Genomic DNA, 10,021 nt, shown 5'->3' on the forward strand with positions numbered 1-10,021 from the left:
GGGGCTCGATCCCACAACCCATGAGATCATGACCTGAGCCAAAACCAAGAGTTAGATGTTCAAATGACTGAGGCACTGTGATGCCCCTGCATGTTTAGTTTAAAAAAAAAGAAAGAAAGAAAAAGCCTACCAAACTATTTGTGAGAGCGAATGTACCATTTTACGTTCCCCAGAGCAGTGTGTAAACGATCTAGTTTGTCCACATCCTAGTCAGCATTTAGTATTGTCACTATTTTTTATTTTAGCCAGTAGGTGTGTAGTGACATCTTATTGTGGGTTTAACTGCCATTTCTCTGATGGCTTATGTATGCATTGCATCTCTTTCCATGTGCTTATTTGCCATCTGTATATCCACCTTGGTGAAATGTCTGTTTATGTCTTTTGCCTGTTTCTAATTGGACTGTGTTTTTACTGTGGAGCTTTGAGAATTCTTTATATATTCTAGATACTAGCCCTTCAGCTAAGATGTGATTTGCACATATTTTCTCCCAGTCTGTAGCTCGTCTTCTCATCCTGTTAACTGTCTTTTGCATAGCAAAAAAGTTTCTAATTTTGTTGAGGTCCAATTTATCAATTTTTTCCTTTTATGGATCGTGCTTTTGACGTTAAGTCTAAGAACTCTCTGCCCAGCTCTAGAGACTGAAGTTTTTTTCCTAAAATTTTTATAGTTTTACATTTTATGTTCAAGTCTGTGATCCATTTTGAGTTGATTTTTTTTTTTTTAATGTAAGGTCAGATATTTAGGTCAGGATCCATTTGATTTTGTCTTTGACTATCCATTTGTTGAAAATACTGTCCTTCCTCTACTGAATTGCTTTTGCACCTTTGTAAAAACTCACTCGAGCATTTCTTAAAATTTTTATTTATTTATTTTAAAGATTTTATTTATTTATTTGAGAAAGAGAGAGAGAGATATCACAAGTAGGCAGAGAGACAGACGGAGAGGGGGAAGCAGGCTCCCCACTGCGCAGAGAGCCCAATGCCGGGCTCAATCCCAGGACACTGGGATCATGACCTGGGCCAAAGGGAGAGGCTTAACCCACTGAGCCACCCAGGTACCCCTCATTTGAGCATTTTTGAGTGGTGTTTTTGGTGTCTGTTCTGTTCTGTTGGTCTTTGTATCTGTCTTTCTGCCAATGCCAAACTTTTTATTACTATGGTAATATCATAAACCTTAATATCAGGTACAGTGATTCCTTCTACTTCAGTCTTCTTAAGATTCTTCTTTGTCTAGGGCCTGTACCTTCCATACGAATTTTAGAATCAGCTTGTCTATGTCTACAGGTAACTTTGCTGGGATATTGATAGGAATTGCATTAGACCTCTAGATCCTTTTGGAGGAGAATCGGCATCTTTACTATGTAGAGTCTTCTAACCCTTGAACTTGATATGGGTCTTCATTTCTTTAGGTCATTTTTGATTTTTTTAATTAGCATTTTATAATTTTCAACTCACATATCTTGTGTATGTTTCAAATTTCATTTTCTTTGGAGTGATTGTAAATGACATCATGTTTTAAATTTCAGTCTCACGTGTTCATTGTTAGTACATAGAAGTGTGATGGACTTACGTGTGTTGATCTTGTATCCTGTGACCCTGCTGAACTCAATTACTAGTGGTAGGATTTTTTTTTTTGGTAGATCCTATGAAGTTTTTTTATATAAAGAATCTTGAAACCTATAAATAGAGATAGTGCTTTTTCTTTCTTTCCAGTTTGTATCCCTTTAATTTATTTTTCTTGGCTTCCCATGGTGGGTAGAACTTCTACTAATGTGTTGAATGAGTAGAACAGACATTCTTGCTTTGTTCCTGATTTTGGGAGAGCATTTAGTCTTTAACTATTAAGTGTGAGGTTAGCTATAGATTTTTTGTAGATGGTCTTTATCAAGTAATTCCCCTATATTCTTAATTATTTGGGGGTCTTTAACATGAATGGGTGTTGCATTTAACAAATGTGTTTAACTTGTATTACTTGATATGATCATTTTTCTTCTCCATTTGTTGATATGGTAAATTACATTGATTTTGAAATGTTGACCTAGTCTTGCATAATAAATCTCAGGTGGTCATAGTGTATAATTCTTTTCATACAGTGCCAGACTCAATTTGCTAATTTTTTTGTGGAGGATTTTTACATCTATGTTGAAGAGAGATTTTGGTCTGTAGTTTTCTGATTTTGAACTGTCTTCTATGGTATGGTATCAAGATAATATTGACTTAATAAAATAAGCTGGGGATAGTTCCCTCCTCTTTATTTTCAGGAAGAGACTGCATAAACTTGGTGTTAATTCTTATTTAAATATCGGGCAAAATTCTCCAGTAAAGCCGGCTGGGCATAGGGATTTCTTTTTGGCTTTAGTTGTAAATTCAGGTTCTTTAAAGGTTACTCTTCAGATTATTTCATCTTGGCTGAGCTTTGGGAGTTTGTGGTTTTGAGAAATTGGTTCACTTTTTTAAGTTGTTCAATTTATGTGTGTAAAGTTGGTCAGAGTGTTCCCTTACTATCTTTTTAATGGCTATGGCATCTATTAAAATATCCTATTTCATTTCTATTATTGGTGATTTGTATCTTAACTCTTTTTAAAAGCTTTTTCAGTCTTGCTAGAGATGAATTTTATGAATATGTATTTTTTGAAGAACAAGTTTTGTGTTTGACTTTCTCGGTTTTACTGTTTTTTTTTTTTTTTTTAATTTTGCTGGTTTCTGCTCTAATCTTTATTATTCCCTTCTTTGGGCTTTTAAAAAAATTATTTTACTCTTCTTTTTCTAAGTAGGAACATAGGGGACTGATTTGAGACCTTTCCTCATTTCTTTCTTTTTTTTTTTCAGATTTACTTATTTTCTAGAGAGAGAGTGAGAGAGCAGTGTTGAGGGGCAAGGGCAGAGAGAGAGGGAGAGAGAACCTCAAGCAGATTCCTCACTGAGCGTGGAGCCTGACATGGGGCTGGATCCCACGACCCTGAGATCACGACTTGAGCTGAAACCAAAAGTCGGCCGCTTAACTGACTGGACCACCTGGGTGTCTCCTTTCCTTATTTCTAATGTAGGTATTTAGTGCAAATTTCCCCCTACTGTTTTAGGTGCGTTCCACATATTTTGATATGTTGCATTTTCATTTTCTTTCCATTCTACCTATTTTTAAAAAAATTTCTGAGCTTTCCTTCTTGACCCATATACCGTTGAAAAGTGTGTTGTTTGATTTCCAAACATTTAGAGGTTTTTCCTGTTGTTCTTCTGTTATTAATTTATAGTTCATTGCCATTATCATCAAATACAATCTGTATGATCTTAATTCTTTTGAATTTGCTAAAGTCGCTTTTATGGTCTGGAGTATGGTCTAACTTGGTTATTGTTCCACACACACTTGAAAAGAATATGTATTCTGCTCTTGTTGGGTAGAGGGTTCTATATAAGTCAATTAGGATCTGTTGGTTACATGTGTTGGTTGCCCAGAGGTTTGCTGAAGTCCCCAACTGTAATTGTGGATTTATCTATTTCTCCTTTAACTTTACTGGTTTTGCTTCATATATTTTGACGTTTTGTTATTTGGTGCATACACATTTAAGTTTGTTGTGTCTTTCTGGTGGATTGATTCTTTTATCATTATATAAAGGCTCTATTTTCTCTAGTAATTTTCTTTGCTCTGAAGTCTAGTGTATCAGTTACTGATAGAGCCACTTTTGCTTTTTTTAAATTAGTATTTGCCTTGTGTATCTTTTTCATATCTTTACTTTTAACTGATTTCTGTCCTTGAATTTGAAGTGAGTTCCCTGTGATCAGCAAGTAGTTGGTCATGCTTTATAAATTCACTCTGCAAATCTGCCTTTTGATTAATGTATTTGGTTATTTACATACAAGGTGGGTTTTGGTGTGTTAATGATTATGTCTGATATATTATTTCTGTTTGCTGTTTCTTTCCTCTGTTTCTTTTTTCTGCTCTTCCCATGGGATACCAGAACTTTTTTGTTGTTGTTGTTAGGTTTCCATCTTGATTTATTTATAGCGTTTTGGAGAGTATAGGCTTAAATTTTTTTTTTATTATGGAAGTATAATTGACATGCAATGTTATATTAGTTTCTGGTGTTCAATATAGTGACTAAGTGGTATAAATTTCCAGTTGTAAAATAAATAATGCACAGGGATGAAAAGTAGAGCATAGAGAATATAGTCAATAATACACTAATGACTGCGATGCCTGGGTGGCTCAGTCAGTTAAGCATCTACCTTCGGCTCCGATCATGATCCCAGTGTCCTGGGAGCCCCCACGTTGCGGTCCCTGCTTAGTAGAAGGCCTGCTTCTCCCTCTCCCTCTGTTGCTCCTCCTGCCTGTGTTCTCTCACTCCCTGTCTCTGTCAAATAAATAAAATCTTAAAAAAAATTATACTGTGATAACCTTGTATGGTGACCACACTGTGGTGACAGTTACATGATAAAATTGTCAAATCACTATGTTGAGGGTTTCTCTTAGTGTAGTTACATAGTGGTTGTTCTGGATCTTACAGTATTTATGGATGATTTACATAGACTGTGGTCTGTAACTATCAGCGTTCTACTACTACAAATGAAGCATGGAAACCTCACTTATGTTTAGGTTCCTATACCTTTCCCACTTCTCAATATTATTGTTACAAGTATTGGATTATAATTTTTGCTTCAGTCGTTGCTTTTGTGGGATCAGGGACTACTGAAGCAGATTTTCAGATGCTAGTCCCAAAACACACTCTGCACAACTGCACAATCACTACCCCCTCCCACCCTTGGGCCTCTATCTTCTACTGTCCTCACAGCTAGGGGACACATCTGCCTCTGCCCCCTGAAAGTCTTTATCAGTTCACCAAATCTAGCTGGAAGGTGTGCTTCCCTTGTATCTCACCCCTCTACTCTAACCCATCATTTTTGAATCCATGGCTATTACCCCCAGACTGCTGGGGGAAGGAGGGAAGTCTGTGTTGCAAGCACTTTGTTTTTTCATGCCATCTTCTTTGACCCTCAGCTTGCATCAGATACTGTGCTAGCTGGTGTGTTATTATAGGAGTGTTGAGCTTGGGGGTTGGGCGCTCAAGTCAGCGTTCTACCCCTAGCATGCTGACACATGCGCACACCCGCGCCCATGCATTCATGAACCTCCATTCCCTGAACAACTCTCTTGTTTTACCTTGAGGTAGACTTTCCTCCGTAATATCCTTTAAGAAGGTACCAGGCCAGGTCATGAACTCCTGGTTTCTGTCTCCAGGTACATTGCCCATGTGTATACCCCTCACAGCTGCCTTTGTATTTTCCATTCTTTCAGTCTTCTCAGTGGAACCAGTGGCTGCTCTTCATAAATTCAAGAATTAATTTCAGCTAGATCCCTTAGTTCAGTGAAGGTGATAAATTTTACTAATATTTGTTGTGCTCAGAGTTTGAGAAGAGATTTTTTTTTGTCAATGTATAAAGAAAATTACCCATTAGTTCACTTACTCCTCTTACTCTGTTTAAAAAAAAAAAAAAAACCAACTGCAGTCAAGCACAGCTTTTAGAAACTAAATGCATTAGTATGTTATGCTTTCTACTGTGAATAATGGAATACCTGATTAATAGAGGCTTAAAGAAGCAGGGATTTATTTATTTTTTCGCTGAGCCAGAAGTCTGGAGGTCAGTGGCTACTGGCACACATTTAAAGGCTCAATTTTGAGCCACCATTTCTGGTGTCCTCCCCATGATCCCAAGGTGGCTGCCGCAGCTCTAGGCATCATGTATACATCTCAAGGCAAAAAGGGATGAACTAGGGGTAGTGTCACTTGTCCCTTGGCTCAAGGGGACAAAATCCTTTTCCAGAATCCCAGAACAGACTTCTGAAAAGGAGGCTGAGGAAATAAGTGGAGTGTTTGGCTTTTCTGGCTTCTAAATGGAGATAGGCAAGGGAGAAGCAGTTTGGGTAGGATGTACTGATCAGCTATAATCAGCCAGTGATTTTAACCGACTTTGCTGGGGAAGCCTTTAGAATTCTTTTTATTGATTGGTGTTTTGAACTGAATTATTTAGAGGAAAAAAATCAGTTTTTTGAGGAAGGGGCTGCACCTTTCTTTAGATCTTATTGACCTTTATCTTCCACTCTACTGATTTAAATACCTTATTAAATATACTAAAGCAATGTCACTATTCTATTGAGCTGATGGCTGAGCACAATAATTTTCCAGCTTATGTTTGGAAAGAGAAGAAAATTAGCTGAAAAAAAAAAAACGTTTGAAGGTTACTTTAACTTGGCTTTTTTATTTTTACATTTGGGCTTTGTTTTTGAGTGATTTAGCTTTATTAATAAGTAATGATAGCTTTCCTGCTCTTTCATGCACTCCAAGATCCCACTCTGCCTGAGGCAATTTCGTTGTTATTTTCTCTGGGAGGTTCATAGCATCTACTGAGTGACTTTTTTGCTCTATAAAAGTACAGAAAAGAAGAAAATAGAAAATGTGTTCCTAAAATAAATATGATACGAAGGGAGGGGGAAAAAAACCCCCAAAACTATTCATGGAATAGAAGCAAACTAGAACCAAACTTGATCAAGCAGGAATATCTGAGAATGATCATTTTAGATAATTCTATATCCTATTTTCCATTAACCTCCGAAGGCAGAAAACTAAGTTGTCAAGAACGGACATGGAAATAGGAAATTCGAACTCGCTATCTTCAGTCCTTAGGTTTCCGGTAATTGTTGGTAACTGGGAAGGGCTTTCAACAGCACTCTCGAATACCTGTTCTGGTTTTGAGGAAGGGGTGATGAAAACTGCTATTAATGTTTAGGTCCCTTTAGCTCATCTCTTGGTGGTCCTGGTGGTCATTTGCGTTAGTGTATTTGTCAAATTAAAAGTGTTAATTCAGGGGTGCCTGGGTGGCTCAGTGGGTTAAAGCCTCTGCCTTCGGCTCAGGTCATGATCCCAGCGTCCTGGGATCGAGCCCCGCATCGGGCTATCTGCTCAGCAGGGAGCCTGCTTCCTCCTCTCTCACTGCCTGCCTTTCTGCCTACTTGGGATCTGTCAAATAAATAAAATTTTTAAAAAGTGTTAATTCAACCTTGGTGATGTAAACAAGGGGAGCTCTAGCACATTCCTTGAACAGGCACAAACAGCGCAAGGTCCCATGTTTAAAGGCTCACATCTTGAGTTTGCCTCCTGGACGAAGCACTTAACAGTCACCCACAGCAGCTGAGTGACCTTGGGCAAATGACTTAAACCACCCCCGCACCCCCAACGTGTCTGAGTATCCTCATCTACAAAATGGGAATAATGACAAAGCATTCTCCGAGATTCGCTCTGAAATGAAGAGGATCGAAGGCTTTTAAAGTACTTGAAATGGTGCTGGGCACGTTGGCTGTTACGGTCACAGGAATGATATTCATATCCGCGAAGACAGGCTTCCAGCTTAGGGTGGCCCTAATGAGCTGTCATTTTCTTACCAAGCACCTCACTCTTCCTTGACTTTGTCATGTGGTTGTCAAGCATCTGGGCTTCTCCAGGCAGCCCAGAAAGAAACAGCGAGATTCTGACATGCCGGAACTGAGAAGGAGAGATTAGAAATGGATAAACACTGGGTGTGGTGCATAAACAATGAATCTTGGAACACTGAAAAAAATAAAATAAAATTAAGATGTTAAAAAAAAGAGAAATGGATAAACAACTCACGATACTAATGACTAGAGGCTGCTTCTCAGTTTGGCTTAGCTTTATGGCTTCCGTCGTGGCCCTGACAATTCGCTGACTATTCAGTAATCAATCTGAGCGTGTGATAAAGTTGCTCTTCTAATTTTTAGCAACAGGGAAGGGGCTGGTGGTATCAGCTATTAATTTGAAGTGAAACATCAAGGTGAATCTGGATCTCGCAGCCATGGTGGGACCCGGGGAGTTGAGACACGAAGGGAGCATGGTTTCTGGGGATTATATATTCCTCACTTTGTCATTCACTAAGACCTTTGTCCAATTTGGGACTAAGTACCATATTGCAGTCACTGGGGCAAGGGACAGGTTAACAAGTGGTCCTATGAGATTACATCAGCAAATGTCAAGTGCATGTGCGCGTCAGGAGAAGCAGACATTTGAAACAAGTGCCGTATGGACTTTCACGTCATACCCAACAAATCCTCGAGCAATTAGTTTCTGATATATGCAGTTTTGAACTGAAATTTCTCTAACAGGAGCGCCTGGGCGGCTCAGTGGGTTGAGCCTCTGTCTTCGGCTCAGGTCATGATCCCAGGGTCGTGGGATGGAGAGCCCCGCATCGGGCTCTCTGCTCCGCGGGGAGCCTGCTTCCTCCTCTGCCTACTTGTGATCTGCCTGCCTCTCTGCCTACTTGTGATCTTTGTCTGTCAAATAAATAAATAAAATCCTTTAAATAATAAAAAAAGAAATTTCCCACTAACACTCTGATAATGCAGAAATGGCATTTTGCGTGCTATGTTGATGAGAATAACCATAGAAACCGATATTACTAAACTTTTGGGTTTGAGTGTATGAATTTACAACCCACAAGCCACAACTTTAGGAAAAATTTTAGTAATAGTTCCTTTCATACTCAAAGTATTCTTTTTAAGAGTTAGGTCTGGCCGATTTAATTGTATTCAGCAAAAGAATTGAAGTATTTGACAAGTATGTAGTTGGTACTCTTTGGATGGAGATGTTGCTCATCGATTTTTTTTTCTTTTCTTCAGTGTAACAGTATTCATTGTTTTTGCACCCCACCCAGTGCTCCATGCAATAGGTGCCCTCCCTAAGACTCACCACCTTGTTCCCCCAACCTCCCACCCCCCGCCCCTTCAAGACCCTCAGGTTGTTTTCCAGAGTCCATAGTCTCTCATGGTTCTCCTCCCCTTCCAATTTCCCTCAACTCCCTTCTCCTCTCCATCTCCCCATGTCCTCCATGCTATTTGTTATGCTCCGCAAATAAGTGATACCGTATGATAATTGACTCTCTCTGCTTGACTTATTACACTCAGCATAATCTCTTCCAGTCCCGTCCATGTTGCTACAAAAGTTGGGTATTCATCCTTTCTGATGGAGGCGTAATACTCCATAGTGTATATGGACCACATCTTCCTTATCCATTCGTCTGTTGAAGGGCATCTTACTTAGTTCTTTCCACAGTTTGGCGGCTGTGGCCATTGCTGCTATGAACATTGGGGTACAGATGGCCCTTCTTTTCACTACATCTGTATCTTTGGGGTAAATACCCAGTAGTGCAATTGCAGGGTCATAGGGAAGTTCTATTTCTAATTTCTTGAGGAATCTCCACACTGTTCTCCAAAGAGGCTATACCAACTTGCATTCCCACCAACAGTGTTAGAGGGTTCCCCTTTCTCCACATCCTCTCCAACACATGTAGTTTCCTGTCTTGCTAATTTTGGCCATTCTAACCGGTGTAAGGTGGTATCTCAATGTGGTTTTAATTTGAATCTCCCTGATGGCTAGTGATGATGAACATTTTTTCATGTGTCTGATAGCCATTTGTATGTCTTCATTGGAGAAGTGTCTGTTCATATCTTCTGCCCATTTTTTTTGATATGATTGTCTGTTTTGTGTGTGTTGAGTTTGAGGAGGGTTTTTTTTTTTTAAGATTTTATTTATGCATTTGACAGAGATCACAAGTAGGCAGAGAGGCAGGCAGAGAGAGAGGAGGAAGCAGGCTCTGCTGAGCAGAAAGCCTGATGCGGGGCTTGATCCCAGGACCCTGAGATCATGACCTGAGCCAAAGACAGAGGCTCAACCCACTGAGCCACCCAGGTGCCCTGAGTTTGAGGAGTTCTTTATAGATCCTGGATATCAACCTTTTGTCTGTACTGTCATTTGCAAATATCTTCTCCCATTCCGGGGGGTTGCTTCTTTGTTTTGTTGACTGTTTCCTTTGTTGTGCAGAAGCTTTTGGTCTTGATGAAGTACCAAGAGTTCATTTTCGCTTTTGTTTCCTTTGCCTTTGGAGACATATCTTTTTTTTTTTTTTTTAAAGATTTTATTTATTTATTTGACAGAGATCACAAGTAGGCAGAGAGGCAGGT

The 10,021-nt window shown here is 39.3% G+C and overlaps 1 protein-coding gene across 3 annotated transcripts in view; it reads left to right on the forward strand.

Moving 5' to 3' along the window:
• EFHC2 (EF-hand domain containing 2) overlaps positions 1 to 10,021 on the forward strand; it is a 194,239-nt gene that overhangs the window by 14,249 nt on the left and 169,969 nt on the right. For 2 of the 3 annotated variants that reach the window (XM_059386229.1, XM_059386231.1), the window contains exon 2: positions 2,830 to 3,043. The exons of the other annotated variant lie outside the window; for it this stretch is intronic. In XM_059386229.1, coding sequence (XP_059242212.1) covers positions 2,939 to 3,043 — 105 coding nt within the window. In that variant the 5' untranslated portion in view covers positions 2,830 to 2,938. The remainder of the gene's footprint in view (positions 1 to 2,829; positions 3,044 to 10,021) is intronic. 3 annotated transcript variants of the gene reach the window in all.

This window comes from Mustela nigripes, chromosome X (genome assembly GCF_022355385.1).
Source record: "Mustela nigripes isolate SB6536 chromosome X, MUSNIG.SB6536, whole genome shotgun sequence".
Classification (NCBI taxonomy): Eukaryota; Metazoa; Chordata; class Mammalia; order Carnivora; family Mustelidae; genus Mustela; species Mustela nigripes.